Below are 19,589 nucleotides of genomic sequence, written 5' to 3'. Positions count from 1 at the left end.
CCCAGGTCAAGGAAGCACGCCCAGCGGGCCAGGCTCAGGGTGGGTGGAGTGTCACCGGCTGGGCTGGAGGAGGAAGTTGTTGGGAAGTCAGAACGGAATTGCCGTGAGGGGAGGCCAGGCAGGGCCGGGCCCAGATGGTTCCTGTTGAGGAAGCAGTGGGCACAGCTGCACGGCTGCTCCCCGGCCGGCCGCACTATCACGGTGACACAGCTGGCTGCCTCGCCGCAGGCTGCAGGCGACCTCCCCCACCGGCGCCTCCCCAGGCCCGCCCTGCATCACATGAGCCCCTGCGGCCGCCCGCCCCTTCCCCAGGCGGCTGCAAGAAGGCCTGAAGCAGTCTGGGGGACGGAGACCTCCAGTTCAGAGGAGCCCAGGCTAGCCGAGGCCTGTGTCTTTCCCTCGAGGGCCCACGAGGTTGAGAAGGGCACTGAGCGTGGGGCTCACCAGGCTCCAAGCTGCTGCCCACCACGGGGCTGCCCACCTCCCACCTCAGCCGGATTCAGATTCCTGAACCCACCCTCCGGCTCCATGTCCCGGGCATCCCCCGTGCTGGACAGTGGGCCCTCGGCATCCACCAGCTGCTCAACGCCTCGGGGTCCCAGGAAGGGCGGTCCAGGTAAGGGGATGGGACCGGTTTGGGGGCGGGGGCGGCACTGAGCAGGTGGCATGAGGCAGCGACATCTCCTTGCTGTGCTTCCTGGCCTGTTGACTCACGTCCAACATCAGCACAGCCTCCCACCGGGCACAGACCTGTGCAGCTGGGGCAGGTGGCCAGGGAGGACCAGCAGGTGCCAGGCCTACGGGTGGGTCCCGTGGGCCCCACCCAGAGGCAGACGCTGGAGGTGGAGGCTGCTCAGTGAGTAGTGCCCCAGGAATCGGAGAGAAAGGTGGTGTGCAGAGTGCTGGGGACCCCTAATTCTTGGAGTTCAGAGGAGGAAACCGAGGCCAGATGGAGAGGGGCTGGTCCAGGGCCCCAGGAGCGAGTGGTAGTCCAGGACCTGCTCCGCCCCGACTGAGGAGCAACCTGCCAGGGCTCCCACCAGCGGAGCCAGTGCCAGGGAGAGGTGGTCATACAGGGAAGACCTCCAGGGGCTGCTGATTGGGGGGTGTAGGAGGCTGTGGGCCCAAGCTGCAGGATCATCTGCCTGGCTCTCCCGGGACTCAGGGGCCCACAGAACTGCACATAGAAGGCCCCGCTCACCAGCCATAGCCACGTGGCCATGGATTAGGAACACAGATCCGCAAGTCTCATTGCAGTAGCCTGCAGAGTACAAGCAGGCCTGAGTCACCCCAGCACCCCAACCCCAGACAGCCCATCTCCCCTGCAGAGGGACCACCTGCCCTAAGCGGGTCCCCACCTGCCCCAGCCAGGGACCTGAGGGCCAGCTCCACCAGGCATTCTGCACATCCAGGACTGGAGCCCCAGGGTGTGCAAAGCCTGCCCCTCCACACAGTCACTAGCGTGCTGCTGACGATTCTAAGACGTTGCCAGGGAGGCTCCAGTCACTGGCCTGGGATATGACTGCCCTGCGCTTGGGCTGACCACAGCCTCTGGTCCCGTCCAGCTCTAGCTGCAACCACACAGCTGTCCCTTCTTCCCCAGGGTGGCCCTGCCTGACCCCCACTGTCCTGGGAACACTCATCGCTCCTTACCTGGGACCAGTCCCTCTTCACCTGGGCCTCAGTTTCCTCGTGTGTCAGGCCCCATCCTTCGGCTCCATGAAAGGGTCAAGAAGCTGCTTCTCAAAGCCAGGGGTGGGAAGTGGGTAGTGGGTGAGCGTGTGTGAGATGCTGGCCACAGCCGTGTTCAGATGGATGGTAGCGTGTCCGCGTGCAAGGGGTCCGAGGCCGGGAAACGTGATGCGCCCGCTGTGCTCACAATGTCACTGCAGGTGTTGGGCTGTGGGCCTCTGGAGCTTCCTGGGGGGCTTCGCGGAGAGGAGGGAAAGCAGTGGGCATTTGGCTCGTGCGTTGAACTGGGGGCTTGCCTGGGCACGGGGTCCCCGTCCTGGGACTCCGGCTTTTAGGAACTCATGGCCCATCTTCTCTTAATCACCTGGTTCCATGGGACAGACACAGACACGCAGGGAGACATCCAGCTCCCCATGCCCCCACAAAGGGGTAGATGCCGGGCCCCCAGGTGCCGGGCATCTCCACCACGGGAAGTGGCAGGTGGGGCTGTGCTGGACTCCATGGGAGCCGGGGGGTCCAGGACAGGCCTTGGGTCAGTGGGTCTGTCCCGCAGGCTTCCCAAGAGTCTGTGAAAAGCTTTGAGATTCCAAACGTCAAGTAGCACCTAAACCACTAAAAGAATAGTAAGTAGTATCTTCTATAGCTGAGTCTGTCTGTCTGAGAACGTGCGTGAACCCTGCGCTGCCCTCCTGCTGGTAGGAAGCGGGGGTGGGGCCGGGGGTGGGGGGACAGACCCACCCCCCGGCGCGTCCCCGAGGTGTGTGCGGCCGCGGCAGCAGGCAGAAAGGAACAGTGCTGGTTAGAGGGTGTTCACGGTACTCAGGCTTGTTAGGTGCCCAACTTCCCTGGCGGTCCAGTAGTAAGACTCTATATTCCAACGTGGGGGCTACGACCTCACATGCCACAAGGTGCGGGCAAAAAAAAGGTGCCAGTGGTGTGTGCTAGGAGCTGGACCCCACACGCAAGAGGTGGAGCCAGCACACTGGCAGGGGTGCCTCGGGCAAAGGAGGCCCAGGGGCAGTGCCTGAAGGGGAAACTGAGTCAGGCTTGTTCAGCGTCACCTGAGAGGGACTGGTGAGTGACAGGGAGACAGGGAGTGATCCATCACTGGAGGGTCCAAGTGAGGCAGCTTCGTGGAGGGAGCCATCCTGCGAACCTTGGGTCACCTGGCCACAGGGGTGGGGTTCAGAGGTCACCACTGTCACCAAGTGGCCTTGCCCTCCCTCCCCTGTCCCCCTCCTCCTGTCCCCGCCGCCCCCACCCACCCACCCCACCCCCAGCCACAAGTGCTTCTCTGGAACATTCTTTGTCTGGAATGCCCCTCCCTGCTGTTTAATTTCCTGGGAAGGCTGTAACAAATCACCACCAGTGGGTGAATTACAACAGAAATATCCTGATTCTGGAGGCCAGAGTCTGAGATCAGGAGGGTCGCAGGGCCAGGGTCCCTGCAGAGGCTCTGAGGAAGGGTCCCGCCTGCCTCTTCCAGCTCCTGGGGGCTCCAGGCATCCTTGGCTTGTGGCTACATCCCTCCCATCTCTGCCCCCATCTTAATATGGCCTCTCCTCCTCTTCTAAAAAGGACAGTGGTTTTGGAATCTAGGGCCACCCCATTCCAGGTGACTGAGCTCCAACCATCCTGTCTGTGTTCCAGCTGGCAGGATTGGGGCAAAGGAGCCCATGGCCTGCATAGCTGCCTATGGCACAGCCAGGCCCAGGGCATGGGCTCATGGCCTCCAGCTGCCATGGGGGTCAGGGAGCCTCAAGGGGTGCATCCTGCAAGAGGGGAGCCAGGTTATCAGGATCCCGCGTGTTTTCTGCCCCACTGCCTGCCCGCCACCTCACTTTCCGATCAGCCGAGGCCCTTGGCCACGCTTTCAGGGCTGTCAGGAGACAGTCAGCTGTGGACACTGGGGAGTTCATAGTGGGAGGACCCAGAGCGTCTGGGGTTGGCGCATGCCTGGGCGGACGGCAGAGTCCACAGCCCCTCTGTGCAGTGTGGGACTGAGAACCGAGCCCCACAGTGACCGTCCATCTGCGTCTCTGTGCAAAGTCCTGCGAGCGATTTGTCCTTTGACTTCTGTACCATTGCCTCACGTGGGACGGCTGTCCTGTCCCTGCACTGCTCATATCCTGCAGGGCTTCCTTCCCTTCCCCAGGCCCATCTCCACTTCTTGTTGACCACATGGTGCTGGGGGCTCCTGTGTCAGGATATTGGCTCAGGGCTGCCAAGCCCCATGTGAGGTTGTGACTGCGATCTCAGAAGAAGATACCAAGGTTCCGAGGGGCACACAGCAGTCAAGAGCAGAGGCGGCTTGGACCCGGCTCTACCGACCCTACAGAATGGATGCAGGGTCAGATGGGAGTGGGGGCCCGTTACGGTGGAAGGAGCCCTGGACACCTGCCAGATCAGTTGGTCCTGACAGGAAACTGCTCGCATGACCCCTGGGCAACAGTGTGGACAGTTTGAAGAGAAACCACTGACACAGATCAAACAGAGTCACCCGGCCAGCATAGATGTCTGAGGGACACTCCTTGACCTGAGGGGTGGGAAAGGAGGAGAGGAATAAGCTGAGAAGGGGCCAGGCCAGGAACGGAGTGGGAGAGCCCTGGAGAGAGGGCGGCAGGACAAACGCCCATGTGTTCCCTCCATGCCCATCTCCTAAGGCCTCCTGACCTGCCCCAGGCCAGCCTCCAGAACAGAGGAGCAGGGGTGCAGCTTGCCCCCATCCCCTCATGCCCCGTGTCAGGACCCAGCATAAGTCTGGGGAGGGAGGGCTACACTCCACCCTAGGTCCTGGGAGGAGTGCATTACCCCCAGGGTAAATGTGGAGCACTGTTTCCCTGAGACCTGCAGTTTCCACGCTGTCCCATCCCACAAGCCTGGGAGAAAGACTTCTGGGGTCAGCTATCAGGAGGACTTCAGCCATCCACGTCCTCCCCACCCATTAGACAACAAATCCAAACTTCAGAAGACAGAGCTAGGGGCAGGAGTGATGCCCAGGGGACAGGGTGCAATCCAGGCCAGCTTCCTGAAGGAAGTGGTCCCTTGGCGGGTAGCTAGAGGAGGCAAAGACTTTCACTTCTCAAAGTGTCTTGACTGAGAAGAAAGGCATTGGTGTTAACCTCTCACATCTTCACTTCCACAACTGCAATGGCGGAGGAGAGGCCAAGGGAAGGGAAAGAGGGGCCACCGCTGGACTCAGGCTCACTCACACAGGTGATGGGGCCAGAGGTAGGGCTGCAATGGCACTAATCAAAGTCTCAGCATTAAAAACCCTCGTACAGTCCCGCTGGCACAGCCAGGGCAGGCAGACATCCTGGAGCAGGCAGTGACCAGCAGAGGGTGGCCCAGAACGGAGGTGGCATCCATGGGGATTCCATCCAAGGGTCTTCTAGAGGTGGGGTGTTGACAGGCTCTTCTTGCGGGGCTCTGGGGAGTCAATTCGCCATTCTGTTGTTTACAAGACTGAACTCAAGTAGTCAGGCCGGATCACCTCTCCTCTGTGTGCACGCCCTCTGCGGGCTTCCCCTGCCCCCCTCCCATGCCCACCCCTCTCCCTGTATCCAGCTGGTGCATAGCCACCCCACCAACACCCCAGATACCTTCCCTGGCCCTGTTCCCTCCCCACAGGCTCCTCTTCCATTCGGCCCCCTCCCACCCCCTCTCAAGTCTTTGCTCTGGTTACCCTGCCTTCCGCCTGCAACATGTGTGCCCAGTCCCCTTTCCTGCTGTTTCCCCTTCACTTATTACTCTATCTGATAAAGGAGGCGGTTCCGTGTCTACTTATCCTGTCTCCCTGGTGTGCTGGCTCCGCTGTCTGCTTGCCATGGCACTCTCAGCACCTGGAGTGGTGCTGCTGGGGTGCCCAGCCCTGGGTGATGAGTGCACCCCGTGTCTAGGTGACTCGACCACCCGCAGACAGTGAGTGCACTGATCAGCACAGGGGCCCTGGCGAGTGGCTTGTGTTGGTCTCTAGATGCTAGATCACAGCTGTTGTCAGGCGGGAGCTGAGGCCCAGAGATTGGAGTGACCTGCCAGGGGTCAGACAGCATGTGGCCCCAGGGCTGAGTTGGACCCAGGCCTGGGGATGAGACTGGGGCAGCCCATCCAAGCCCCTCCCAACGGGCACCAGCATTCCCTCCCCTGCAGCCAGAGGCGTGGATGGTGCTGGACCACCTGCCCTCCCGTCTTCTCTCCCTGTGTCCTCTGCAGGGGGGCACAGGGCCCAGAAAGGGAAAGGGACTGCCAAGCCACAGAACACCCAGGCAGGTGGCTTATAAACAGCAGATGAGGAGGCTGGCCATCCGAGATCACGTGCCAGCAGGTTTGATGTGTGATAAGAGCTCCCTGGACCACTGTCCCCCACCACCACCAAGCAGCGCTTCCAGGAAAGGCCCAGGGAGGCATGGGAAAGGACAGTGGCCAGAGGGGGATGCTAACTGCAGGGAGGGCAGGCACCTCCTGCCATCCCGGTGGGTCCTGTTGCCTTGGAAACACTGACCTGCTAACCATCCTATGTCCCAACGATGGAGAAACCTTTTTGTTGACCCCCATCCCAACACCTACTCAGCCACAGAGCCCACCCAGGCCTATTCGTACCTCATCTATCTGGCCCTGGAGGACTGGGTCAGACACCCCGGGTGCACACATTCCCTCCCCCCAGCTCCTAAGAGGGAGGGGGTGGGTCAGATGTGGACTCACCCACCTGGGCCAGCGTCTGAGCAGAGAATCTCTCAGTCGTGGCCACCTCTGCTCCGGGTGTGAGGGCTCAGGTGGCACTGCTGGGGGCTGGGAGATCCTTGGGTGATGACTGGGTTGTGTATCACAGGCCTGCTCCTCGGACAGCAGAGGCTCAGGGCCTTGACTGCAGGCACAGAGGAGGGACTGCCGAGGTTATTCCCCAATGACAGGCTGCTCCCTGGAGGAGAGGGCAGGGTAGGGGCAGAAGCGAGGACTGTTCCATTCCAGAGTCCTTCCTGGCCCTGGGCATGGCTTCTGCCCAGTAACCCTTCAAAGGCATCATTGACCTGGCTGCACACATGAAGACAAATCTGATCAGCCAAGAAACCTACCCAAGGTCACACAGCAGTCCCCAGCAGGGCTGGAGCTTCCCTGTCTGCCCAGCACCCTCCCTGGGAGGAAATGCACTTGGGTGGGACCTCAGGAAAGGGACCCCCTTGGCACCCAGCACTCCAGTGTGGGAGCCACACCTGGCAGCCCAGCCCCTGGGCTGAGCCCTCTGAGAGCCCACTGTGGGGTCTGCTGGCTTCACTCCAGGGAGCTCCGAGCAGATGCTGCTGGCGCCCAGCTGACAGCTGGACAGAGTACCACCCCTGCTGATGCCCGAGGGCTGCCCACCCCAGGCCGCGGAGCAAAGCCCTGTGCTCCTTGCTACTCTGCAACTGTCAGAAAAGTGGGCTGGGCCAGGTTCATGACTGCCCTTGAAGTGAGCTCGGGCTCTCTGAGGGCCACGCTATGCAACTGAGGGCTCATGGGGCAACGGGGGCTCTGACCGTGGCTTTCACTCTGCGGTGCAGCAAGGGGTCCCTTCCTGAGAGGAATCTCCAGGGGGCTCACAGCCTGGGGGCTTACGGCCTGGGGGCGCTGGTGGACGAAGGCGCGCATGTCAGACAGCGGAGGGCTGGGCCCCACCCACTCACAGCTGCAGGAGCCAGTGACAGGCTGTCACTGCCCTAGAGACGTGACCAGTGTCCCCAGTGCCCTTGGTCCGGTGGACAGGGAACCAAGGCCTGGCCCTCATGCTGGCCAGGGGCCAGGAGGCCACCCTGAAGATGTGCCCTCCAGACCTGTCTGCTCAGGTTGGACAAGGTTAGAACCACGGGAGGAGGGCCGGGCTGGAAACCAGCTCCATCACTTGCCCAGGACCCCACAGGCCTGTCTTCTCATCTATGACATGGGGGTGGCAGCCAGCCCCCGAAAAGCTGGGGATGGAGAGGGAGGACCCTGGCACCCACCCGGCCCAGCCCACTTTTCTCAGCCCTTGCAGGATCCTGGCTGTTACCCCCCTGTCTGTACCCCCTCCCCGGCTAAGGTCCCTGGTGGGAGTGAAGAAGGGGCCCTGTGGAAGGAAGTAGGGATTCACCCGCCCTGGGGCTCCCAGCGCTTCCTCCTTTCCTCCCAAATCGGGGTGCATTCTGAGTGCGTGGAAAGCCCCGACCTCACAGGCCCTGTGAGGGGGCAGCATGGCGGGAGGGAGGCCAAGCAGGAGGGGCACTGGGACACTTGCCTCCCAGGCCGACAGGGCCCCTCAGAAAGTTCAGGGGCTGGGGCTGTGGGGGTCTTCCTACACCTGGGTCCTCTTTTTAAGACGAAAGGTCTAGGGTTCCAGCCTCGCTGTGAGCAGGGCGACAGCACAGATGCAGGAACCCCAAAACCCAGACCCTAGACCTCAGAGAGATCACACTTTACTGAGGGGTCCCAGGGCCCTCCTCCCCAGGACACTGCCCACCAGCCCAGCCCGACTGCTGACCGCACACCCACTCCTGCCAGACAGTGCCTCAGCCTCTGGGCCAGGAGCCTCCCCGAGAGGCTCCATGCACACGGCCCTCGCTTCTCCGCTCCTGTTTCTCAGGAGGCCTGGACAGATGGATGCACGACAGATGCCGTTCCACCCCTCCACCACCACAGCATTTTCTAGACCCAGGGTCAGGACCCGATATTCTAAAGCAGGTGACAAAAAACTGCAAGTCAGAACAGTATCGTTCCAGTTCGCAGCTCCCAGGTGCATCACACCCTGCTCCATCCTCTGAGGCCCAGGAGGCCGGACAAGGGACTCTGCTCAGCTCTGGCCCCTCGACCCGGGCTTCCTCGTCTGCAGCTCGAGGGGCTGTCCCCACCTGGGGGGCTCTCCAGGCGGGGGCTGCCACTCGAAGCTGCAGGGCAGAGAGCACAGCTGGCTGGAGGGGAGACGGGAGCAGGCAGCTTCCTGTGGAAACCGAAACTGCCAGGTGCTTCCCTCCCTCCCGCGGGGACCAGAGACAGCTGGACGAGGTCCTGCAGCCCTGCCCTGCCCTGCCCAGCCGCCTCCCTTTCAGGCAAATGTCCGTAGCCCAGACTCTGCTTCTCACCCATCACTACGGTGACGCACCTTCCTGAGCCCCTGACCCAACCCTCAGCATGGATGAAACCAGCCGGCCCTGAGGCTCTGGCACCCTCTGGGGCTGTCCGTCCAGCTGGAGACACCCTGGCATAGGATTTCAAAGTTTTGGGGGAAAAGCAGGATGCAACAGATACCTGAATACTCTAACTTGAATACAAGTGAAAATGATAACGTTTCGGGTAGACCAGATTTCACAGAAGATTTAAAGCTGATTTCTCTGTCTGCCAGAATATGAAACATTTCACACGCAGGCCACATCTAGTTTCTACTGCACAGGCTGCTGAGCCTGCAGGACCTGGGAGACAGAGGGACCAGCCTGGTCGGCATCCGCGGGGGGCCCCTGACGTGCCGCCTGCTCCTGCCATCAGCCCACCTTTTGTTTAAATTATGAAATAATCTGCCCACATCAGGAAAGCCCGTCCCAAGCAAGGGAAACAAGCTGTCACTTCATCCCAGAGCTGCTCCCTCTCGTACTTCTTCATAAAAAGGAGTTGCTTGTAGATCCAGTGCCCCCTGTCCTGGAGGCTGCCCCACTGCCCCCACCCTGGGATCACTGAAAGCCAGGCTACAGGTCCTGGACCCAGTTCAGGGTGTCCTGCGAGGTCGGTCCCCCAAACTTGGCTCTGAATCCTCAATGTAAAATGGGGCCCGTGTCACATGTCAGCACCAGAGTCGCCCACCTGCGGAACTGTCCAAGGAACTGTTTTATCTGGGTGTCTTTCCCAGATACATTGTAATTGTCTGTGTTTTAAATTGCTACATAGAAGTATTGAGTCCTGCGATATTCCTTTTTCTCCCCACGATGATAGAAAACATGGCATCAGCACAGGCGTGGCCACGTTGCCTGGTGGCCCCCTGAGCCTGGCAGCCTGAGGGTGGGGCTGCGAGGTGACCCCTTGCAGCTCCTGTTGAGAAAGGCCTTTTGTACAGTCACGTGTCCAGCGCAATGTTGGGCATTTCTGTAGGTTGTGAATCCCCGTGGCTGCTGGGGAAGCCCCACCCACGGAAACTAGCGTGAGTGGAGGTGGGAGGCAGGGGAGGCACACTGGCCCCTGAGCACCGAGCCCACCTGATCTGACCTTTTCTGAACGTGGGCTCAGCGGTCATCTGGGTGAGGCTGTGGCAGGGAGTCTGGCTGTGATGAACAGAGGAGAGGCTGGTGTGGTCTCCCTCGCTCTGCACCTTCCTCTCCCCAACTCAAGCTCTGCTCCAGACCTTCAATGTGAGGCTTGGGTGGTGGAAAGTCCTGGTGGTGTGGCCGCCAAGCAGCAGACTTGAGGTCTCCAAGCTGGGAAACCCCACTCTAGGAAGCCAGAAATGGCACTCTGAGCGGCCCCTCGATGACGCTAGAAGGAAGAGGTGGCCGAGGGGACTTTGGTATCTGCCCGTTGGCCGCCTGAGCACCACCCCCAGGCCTCCCCCAGACAGCACTGCACAGAAGTGGCCATGGCCAGTCCTGGGGGAGTCAGGAGCCTGCGCTACTGAGCAGACACACCCGTGTACCCTCAGCAAGGCCAGGAATACATGACAGGCCTGCTGGAGCCTGGGCCTGGCGGGACAGCCCCCGCTGCGGAGGGTGTGCAGATGGGGTATTGCAGTCAGGACGGGGCGCGGGGGTGGGAGGGGGCGTTTGTAATAGTCGTGGCACATCACTGAACTCTCCCTGTTCTCACAAAGGAGACGTGTGAGCACCCCATTTCACTCCCATGGCCCTGCCATGTTCTGGATGCCAGGGTCTGGCTTCCAAGCCAGGGGATCTGAGGCTGGCTCCGTGACTTTTGGCTGGCATGTTCCCTAAAATGTTTTTGAGCAATCAAGTCCCCTGTAAGGCGCTGTTTCTCACAAAGCGGCCTCACCCAGCTCAGTCACACCGGCCCTGGGCTGCTGCTTTTGTGTTGGATATGACAGAGGCCATTGCCGCTACAGAACCTTTGGAAGGTGACAGCTGGCTTCACCCCACACACTGGCCACGAAAAGAGTGACCTTAACATTCCTGGTGGCTAATGCATGTGAGATGTGCGGTAGCGAGCAGGTGCCCCACCCCCTCGGAAGAAAGCAAGATGAGGTCACAGAGGCCCAGCTGGGGCCTCCGGGTGGGCATCTCGCTGCCACTGTTACTGAACCAACTCGGGTCCCCTCGCCCGCAGGCTGCAGAGCCCGTTCCCTGATGCTGCGTTGTGATGAAGGAAAGTACCGTGTTTATTACAGATGGCAAGCAAGGAGAGCGAGCAGCTCAAGCTCAAAACACCCAAACTCGCCGATGGCTTTCAGGGAAGGGGTTTCAGAGGCCAGGTGAGGGAGGGGCTGCAGGGTATCTGCATAGCTGGTGCACAGTTCTCAAACTGGTTGGCATCAAGGTGAAGTTTCGAGCATCATCAGCCTTCTGCTTTCCACCTGGTCTGGGATCTACATGCTTGTATCGGGAGTTTTCACCTAGTGGAGGTCTTGAAAACAACTTCAGAATGTGCGTCAGCGTGCATGTGTGCATGTGTGTGTGCTCAGTCGTTTTCGACTTTTTGTGACCCTATGGACTGTAGCCCACCCAGCTTCTCTGACCATGGGATTTCCCAGGCAAGAATACTGGAGTGGGTTGCCATTTTCTTCTTCAGAGGATCTTCCCGACCCAGGGATCGAACGTGCCTCTCCTAAATTGGCAGGCGGGTTCTTTACCACTGAGCCACCAGTGAAACCCATGTGTATCAGACCTTTATCCAGATTTTTCAGGGAAGTGGGAGTTCAGTGACTCTGCTCTGTGGCTGGTTTATAGTCTAAATCGTAACCGGTTTCCAAGCCCAACAAGAATTCTTTTTCTCTACATCTTCATATTTCGTAATTATTCGCTTTTGAGTCAGACTTTTGAGACTCAGGGCGGCCTGGGAGACTAAAGCAAAAACTGATTATTTCAAAGAGCAGAGATCTTGGGATAATCATTTGCTCTTGAGTCAGACCTTTGAGACTCAGGGTGGCCTGGGAGACTAAAGCAAAAACCGATTATTTCAAAGAGCAGAGATCTTGGGGCCTGTTTGTGATTTCACCAGCATCTTCCTAAGACTGGGCGATGGTGCCGACAGTCCGGTTTGCAACACCTAACATTGTGTTTACCATCTAACAGGTCATGTGGTCTAGTGTGTTGTATGTTTTATGCTGCACATATGCTCAGGGCTTATTTTCATGGAAACCCTGAGGGTGCAGTTGTGGGTTTAGCACCTTGATTAGTGGAAGCATTGCCCCAAAACCAAACTGTCCAGGCCCAGACAGGGAAGCCTGGTGTGCTGCAGTCCATGGGGTCACAAAGGGTCAGACACGACTTAGCGACTGAACAACAAGACTGACATTTGTCAGCTTCAATTCAAATAAGTGTGTTATTAAATGACTCAGCTCATCTCAGTTTGGAATTCCACTGCTGATGTGCATGGATGGATGGCAGACGGGTGGGTGGATGGGAGAAACTGAAGGAAGCTGGAAGGCAGGTGAAAGCAAACTCTTGAAAAGTTAAAAACACCACTCTTCTGTGAAGAGTGTATCTGTGTTTGTGTGATTGCTGAGGGAGCCGGCTGGGAGGCAAAGGCGACTCAAGGGAGGGTGTGGGCAACATTCCACCCCAAGAAGAGAGAATGCCGCCCTGAGACCCCTAAACCCAGTCGGTGAAGCACAGTCTTCACTATGAGCATAAATGGTTTGCAACTTGTCGGTTTCCTGCAAGTTAACACCCAACTTACAGCATCTGGGGCCCAATCAGCGTCAACAGAAAGACATCCAGGCCCGTCGCAGGATGCCCACTGACCATGGGACACGAGACCAGCATTTCTATCAGAGGAAGGTGAGGAGGAGAGGAGTCTGGCTGGGTCTTTATGCCCTCAGGCAGAGCCTCGGGAGCGGTCCAGCCTGCGGAAGAGACTGACTGTTCACTGGAGGAGGGGTCAGGAGAGGAGAGGCGAGAGGAGGGGGCAGACCAGAGGCCTGCAAGGCAAGGACTCCAGGCTTCCCTCACGCTCCTTTGGCCAGGTCTCTGGAGAATGTTAGATGCATGCCAGTTGGGAAGATCCCAGCCGCAGACCAGACCAGACAGCCTGCGGCTGTGACACCAGGCTCTGCCGGGCGCCCTCAGGGCTAAAGGGGATGCTGAGGGCAACCATGCTCCATGGGGCCCAGTGAGTGTCACCCCTGAAAGGTGGGTCCTGGAACCTGGATATGTTTCAGTCCTGGCGTGTGGACCTTCGGCAGCCTGGTTGCAGGTCACCTGGGAGCCTGCGCCCCTCTCTCAGCTCGAGGCAGGCATGGCTCGATCCCAGTAGCTTTCTGTGGAGCGTGGATGAAGCCTCGGCATCGCTCACAACAGAGTGCTCCTCGGGCTAGTCCTGGTTGGTGGTCACACACTGTCCATGGGGAACAACTGTCCCCTCATCCACAGCTGGCACTTTAGTCAAATGGGATGAAAATGTCATGACCACGTAAAACTGGAGCAGAGGCTTCCACTACCGACCATCGCTTTCTCTTCGAGTCTTGTCTTCGGACCACACTTGGTTTGGATTGCTCTGTCCTGGGTGACGAGTCTCCTTCGTGCATGGTTTTACAGCAGGTTTTAGGAAGCCCTTCATTGGAAAAGACCCTGATGCTGGGAAAGATTGAGGGCAAAAGGAGAAGAGGGAGGCAGAGGATGAGGTGGTCAGATGGCTTCATCGACTCAATGGACATGAACTTGACCAAACGCCAGGAGGTGGTGAGGGACAGGGAAGCCTGGCGTGCTGCAGTTCGTGGGGTCGCAAAGAGCTGGACAGGACTAAGTGACTGAACAGCAACAGAATTAGGAAGCCCTAGCATCCCCAGAGCACGAGGATACAGCTATGTCCCCACCCCCACACCGCTCAGGACAAGCTCTCAGGCAAGATGTGAAAGCTCTCTGGGAGACACTTACACTGAAAACTATTCACTGCTTATCGGAAATTCAAATTTGACCTAGCATCTGTTTTTTTATTTCCTAAATCTGGCAACCCTCCCCACGAAGGATTTCAACCCTGTCTCCAACAGGATTGCATTCAACTACAAATAGCAGAAAACCCAACAGCAGTAGACACAGGGTTTGTTTGTCTTTGTCCATGTAACAGAAGCTCAGAAGCAGGTGGTCGAGGCTGGTGTGGCCATCCGGGACACAGGCTGCTTTGCTCTTTCTATTCCACCTCCACTTACTAGTGGCTTCCTAGCTGCAAAGTGGCTGTACCACCTCCAGGCATCACGTCTGCCTCCCAAGCAAGAAGAAAGAGGAAGAGAGAAGATGCATAGGACAAAACTGGACCAGCCCCTTGGTATAAGGAAAAGCAGGCTTCTGCAGAAGCCCCAGCCAGCAGACTTCTAGTTTCGCCCAAGACAGGGGTCCAATCCCCAGTCTGAAGCGCCTTTCCAAACCAGGGCTTTCTGATTTCTCATTTTGTACCTTCTCGGCAGTTTTCAAATAGTCTCCGCACTCAAGTCTCCACCTTTTCACAGCCCGTCCGAGTTCACAGCACATGCCGCGTGCCCTTGGAGCCCGGCGCAGAGCCTGCCCCTTTATGGATGGAAAAGGGTGGGCCCCCTTGTCCTCTGGGGCTGCACTGGTCTCTCCCCCGGCCCCCACCCTGGTCTCAGATCTGAGGAATGGAACCGCCCCCTACTCTCCCGGGGTCCTTCCACAAACAAACTAGTGAGTGGTGCCCAGGGGCTCTGGAAAAGTGAGCGTTCCCGTGAGAGAATCCTTGCTTGCCCACCTCTGCCACCCTCCCCTGCCGCTTCATTCCGACAGCCCCCCAACAGAACTTCTCCTTTCCCTCGGAGCAGCCCAGTTCCCCATTCGCGGCCACCACACTGCCCTCAGCTTCTCCCCGGAGTTTCAGGTTCTGAGAGCTATTTCAGGTCTTCCTCCCACCCGCCTGCACCCCGGCCCTGCCTCTCTGCATGGACCGGCCACATGGAACTCCCTTCCCCGAGCCTCCAGACCTGTGGCTGCCTGCCCCACCCGCCGTGGTGGGGAAAGGCTGGACCCCAGCCCTTACCTGCCCCCTCTCCTGGGAGCCAGGCATGACTGTGATTCAGAAGGTGCCTTAATTCTGGGTCTGCTTTGATTTAAAAACAGCTTTCTTGAGATAACTCACATAGTATACAGCTCACCCATGCAAGGTGCCCAGTTGCAGTGGCTTTTAGTCTGGTCACAGAGCTGTGCAACTGTCACTGCCATCTAATTTTAGAACATTTCATCTCCCCTAAAAGAACCCCGTGCCCCTCAGCAGTTACCCTCACCTACCCCCGTCTCCTCCTGTCTCTCCATCCGCCTGCTCTGGACGGTTCACATCAATGGGATGCTGTGATGCGCTGCCTTTGTGTCTGGCTCCTTCACTGAGCGGGATGCTTTCAGGGCTCATCATTCCTCTTTCCGGAGAATCCTATTCCGTTGTTCAGAGAGTGTGGCAGCCTGGTGAGAATCCAGCCCACGCCTACACGCTGTGTGTCTCGGGTGGGGAGTGGCTGCCCCTCTCTAGGCCTCAGCTCAGATGAGGTCCGCTGCCTGGGCCTGGTGTGAGGATTCCGTGGGGGTCACAGGTGAAGTGCCCCACGCAGGTGGGAAATGACCGGCCTGCCCTGAGGTGAGCATCTGTGATCCGCCCACTGCATTCAAATCCTGCCCACATCCTCCCCTCCCCCAACACCCAACTGTGTCCAGACTCCAGGGTGTGGGTGGGAGGAGGGCCGTCTCTGGAGTTTGGCCCATCCTGAGCAGGGGTGTCAAGTAGACAGTGGCTAGGGTTGGGGAGAGGTCTGTGAAGGGTGGGGAGCACTGGTCAACGCCACACTCGCTAGCTCCAGGGGCTCATCAATCCCCAGCTTGCCTGGGCCCACTCGGGACAGTGGCGTGTCCCCGGGCCTGGTTTTGCCCACTTCAAGAGCTGAGGTTTCATCTCTTACACAAGAGGAGGGGGTGGGGCTGACTGGGGGACCAGGCATGGCCACTTTTGTCTTCCGGCTTCCCCAGGGCAGACCAGGGAAGAGGCAACGTCCCCTCATCTTTGTCAAGAAAGCCCAGCTCTCCCGCAGAGCTAGGGCAGACCTGGCTCCAGCTCCGTCCAGCCTCAGAGCTGCTCCCAGACCAGCGCCATGGGCAGGAGGGAAGGCCAGCCGCACACCGCACCCGTCAGGCCCCTGCTGGGCTGGCCTCTTGGCAGGAAAAGCCCTTTGGGGGTCACATCCCCCTCAGACCCCTGCAGTCCCAGAAATGAGATGGCCTGGGCATGGTTCTTCCTCTCTGTGAAATCAGCTCTGAGGTCTGTCACCTCTATGGGGAGCCCCTCCCCAGAGGGTTGCACACCGAGGACAATGGGGGACACCCCCGGACACATTCTGGACAGACTGAAGGACAGAGAAGACAAATGGGGATCTGGGGAGCCCGGCGGGGGGAACCCTGTCTCCAGGCACACCCTCCCTGCCTCATCTTCTGTTAGTGCCCCTGGGGGAAGGAGGGAGCGTTCAAGGGATATTTGAGGCATAAATGGGGAACCAGTAGGGTTTTCTCTGTGGGTGAGGGTGGTCCTCTGTCAGCTGCTCATTCAAGGGCAACACAGAAAAGCAGTGTTGGCAGAGCCCATGTGTGGGTCCTGCACATTCGTACCCCAGGACAAGTGGGTGCAGGAAGCCGCAGCCAGGAGTCGAGGGGCACCTGCCTCCTTGAACACTTGAGCAGCTGTGATAGGACTGTCATGGGCGTGCAGCAGGGCATCCCCCTGACTCAGGAAGCATTCTCGGCAGATTCTGAGGCAGAGAGGAGCTTCAGGCAGGAGGGTCCACGTGGAGGGAGCTGCAGGTATCTGAGGGGCCGCGCAGGAGGTGGACTTTGTCTCTGTCGGGAGTGATGGCACCAGGCCCCCTGCAGGAGAAGGCCTGCGGATGCCCCTGCTCCAGGGGTAATAAACACCCGTTTCAGTGGGAGATGTGTGTGGGTTTGAGATGGCCCAGCTGGGCCTGCCCCGGGTGTGGAGCCGCCGCGGGCGGGCTGTTCTCACCCTGTCAGGCACAGAGCGCGGCTGCCGCCAGCTGCTCCCAACACAACTCCCAGTGTGCGTGGCCAGGGGCCGGGGCCAGCGGAGGCCAGGGCGTGCAGTGAGGGTGCCAGGCTTGCAGGTGACAGAGACCCTATCCTGGAGCTCAGGCAGGACCCAAGTGTGTTGGCTCAATAACAGGCTTCAGGAAGGACAGGGTGGGACTGGCCTCAGGGGCCCTGGTCCAGCCAGCACATGCTCAGGGCAGGCCCTCTCGCCTCTCAGAGCAGACGGCCCTGAGCAGCTCTGAGGGAGCCTCCTGAGCAGAGCAAAGAGAAAGTCCCCTTCTCTGATTCAGTTCAAAACATCCCAGACAAGGATCGTGACTGGCCCGGCCAGGTCAATGCCTTCCTCGTGGCCCAGTCTGTGCTGCCCACGGGCCTTCTGAGCTGGGTACGGCCCCGGGGCCTAAGACCAGAGCCGGCAGGGGGGTGGAGGGGTGGGCTGAGAAGCCATATGCCTGGCATGGGGCAGCCAACCTGATCATACCCGGCAAGTGCACTGTCAGAACTAACTGCTTTTTTCCCCGACTTAACATGCTAAGATAAAATGATAAATCCAAATCTGCAGGTAAGAGAAAGGAAAGTGAAGATGAAATGAGAATAATGAAACGTCTCAGAGTGGCATAAAGTTTAACCAAGGTTACACAGTCGTTCAACTAATACTCTTGGAGGGTGTGGGCCTTTTAAGGCCCTGGGGACTTGATGGGGAACAGACAGACACTCCCTGCCCTGGGAGAGAGAGACCAGGGAACAGGTAAACCACAGGTAAACTTGCTGAAAGCAGAGATGAAGGACAGGTGCCTCGTGAGTTCACAGGAGGTCCACGGTGCTCCTGACGGAGGATGGGCCTGGGCACAGGCCTGAGAGCGGGTAGCAGGGGCGCTGAGACTCAGGCACGCCCAGTGCAGGGTGCATGCCCCCGCAACCTGACTGCTATTCTTGTTTTACTGTGGTCAGACCCTGGGCGATGGAATCCAGTGTTTGGGGAGGTTTAGCAGGAAAACCCTGAAAGTGGAGAAAATTATTACATGTGCATATGCTTCTTTTGGGCGGGCTTGGTAACCACTTCTGACTTTCACTGTTGCACTGCAACGTTCACGTGGGAAACATCCTCTGGTACACCAATATGCATGTAGGGATTGCTGGGTCTGTTTACGGCTCTGGGTCATTATGGCTGAAATGTCATATGGCCTGTTTACCGGCACCCTCCACACTGAACATGTTTATTTTTTTTAATACTTTTAAAATTTTTTTATTTGGCTGCACCAGGTCTTAGTAGCAGCGTGTGTGTTCAAGTTCCCTGACAAGGGATTGAACCGGGCCCCCTGCACTGGGAGGAGGGAGTCTTAGCCACTAGATCACAGGGGAGTCCCTGGACATCTTCATTTTTCAATGTGGCCATTTCTCTGGGTGGGGAGCTTATCTGGCTCTTTAGCCAGCAGTCCTGAGGTCACCAGTGAGGGTCCGTGTTTTCCTACAGCCCTGGGATCTGGGGCGCTTCAGAGAAAGTCTATGAAAACCTTCCTTTCTGACTTCATTGAGAATCCCTCAGAGAACTGGGTGCAGGAAACAAACTGCTGCCATGACCAGGTCTGACCCCCACAGCAAGAGCCCGCCTTGCAGCTGTGTGGCTGATGCCGCGCCCCTGGGCAGGAGCCACATCTGGGTCTTCCTCGGCCTCCCTCAGTGCCCAGCCCTCAAGAGCCACCTCTGTCTTGGTTCCTCCCCACAATCTGGAGGCCCTTGGACCGCCCTTCTACAGCCTCCTTTCCTATGGCCGTTGCCCATGGCATGGCCAGGCTGCTAGATGGGCAGGCCAGGAGGTGGTAGGGTGTGACCAGCCAGATAACAGGGCAGAAGTGAGCAAGGTAGGGCGGTGCAGCAAAGAGGGGCCTAGGCTGGAGTTGGGAGGACCGCTCTACCTCAGCCCCACCACCACCCTTTGTGGGTTCTCAGCCTCCCTGGGTCTCCTCCTCTGCAGAAAGCTGCCACAGGGGTTGTTCCAGGGTTTGGATGAAAGTGCGTTTGAAGTGCCCAGTACTGCCCTGCACAGGTGGTATGCCAGGTGGCTGCTCCCCCACCACGAGAGAGTGACTCTGGGGCCACCTAGCCCAGGCTGCACTTGGCCCAGCCAGGAACTGGGGATTTAGCTGCCTGGCTCTGCACACAGAATAATTAATGGCTTTGCCTGGAGAACATGTCTTCCCAATTCTTACAAGGTGGCCACCATCCTGATTTCTGACAAAGGTTGACGTAGATAAAAACATTGACCTGGAGTTAGTACTTGCGAGTCCCCAGAGGCATCTCCCAGGACTCCAGGACTCTCAGGAGCTCTGGGCCAAGTGGAAGGAGCCCCGTGGAAGAGTACGGAGTCCATGCAGCCTGGCAGGGCTCCATCCAGAGCCTCTGCTCAGCGGGCAGCTGTCCTCGTGCCCCGCCCACGTCCTCAGTCCCTGCTTGGCCCTGCCCACATCCCTCGTCCACTCCTACCAACGCCCACATCCCCTTGTCCCCGCTTCTGCGCACACCACCTGGCTTGTGACCATCAGCTCTCACCACCCTCGTCTGTGTTCCCTCTGTGCCTGCCAGGGAGGACGCAGGCGGGGTGAAGTTCCCTGGAGCAACCCCGCAGGAAGCGGCAGGAGCTGCCGCATAAATCCGTGTCCTCCCACCTCTTTGACCCTGGGTGGACAGCTGCTGCTGCTGGTTCCCTCT

The 19,589-nt window shown here is 58.9% G+C and overlaps 1 protein-coding gene across 2 annotated transcripts in view; it reads left to right on the top strand.

The window, feature by feature from the left end:
• CBFA2T3 (CBFA2/RUNX1 translocation partner 3) overlaps positions 327-19,589 on the top strand; it is a 77,765-nt gene continuing 58,502 nt past the window's right edge. For both annotated transcript variants that reach the window (XM_018061868.1, XM_018061866.1), the window contains exon 1: positions 327-616. In XM_018061868.1, the coding sequence (XP_017917357.1) occupies positions 529-616 (88 nt within the window). In that variant the 5' untranslated portion in view covers positions 327-528. The remainder of the gene's footprint in view (positions 617-19,589) is intronic.

This window comes from Capra hircus, chromosome 18 (assembly GCF_001704415.2).
Source record: "Capra hircus breed San Clemente chromosome 18, ASM170441v1, whole genome shotgun sequence".
NCBI lineage: Eukaryota > Metazoa > Chordata > Mammalia > Artiodactyla > Bovidae > Capra > Capra hircus.
This window is presented reverse-complemented; position numbering and strand designations above follow the sequence as displayed.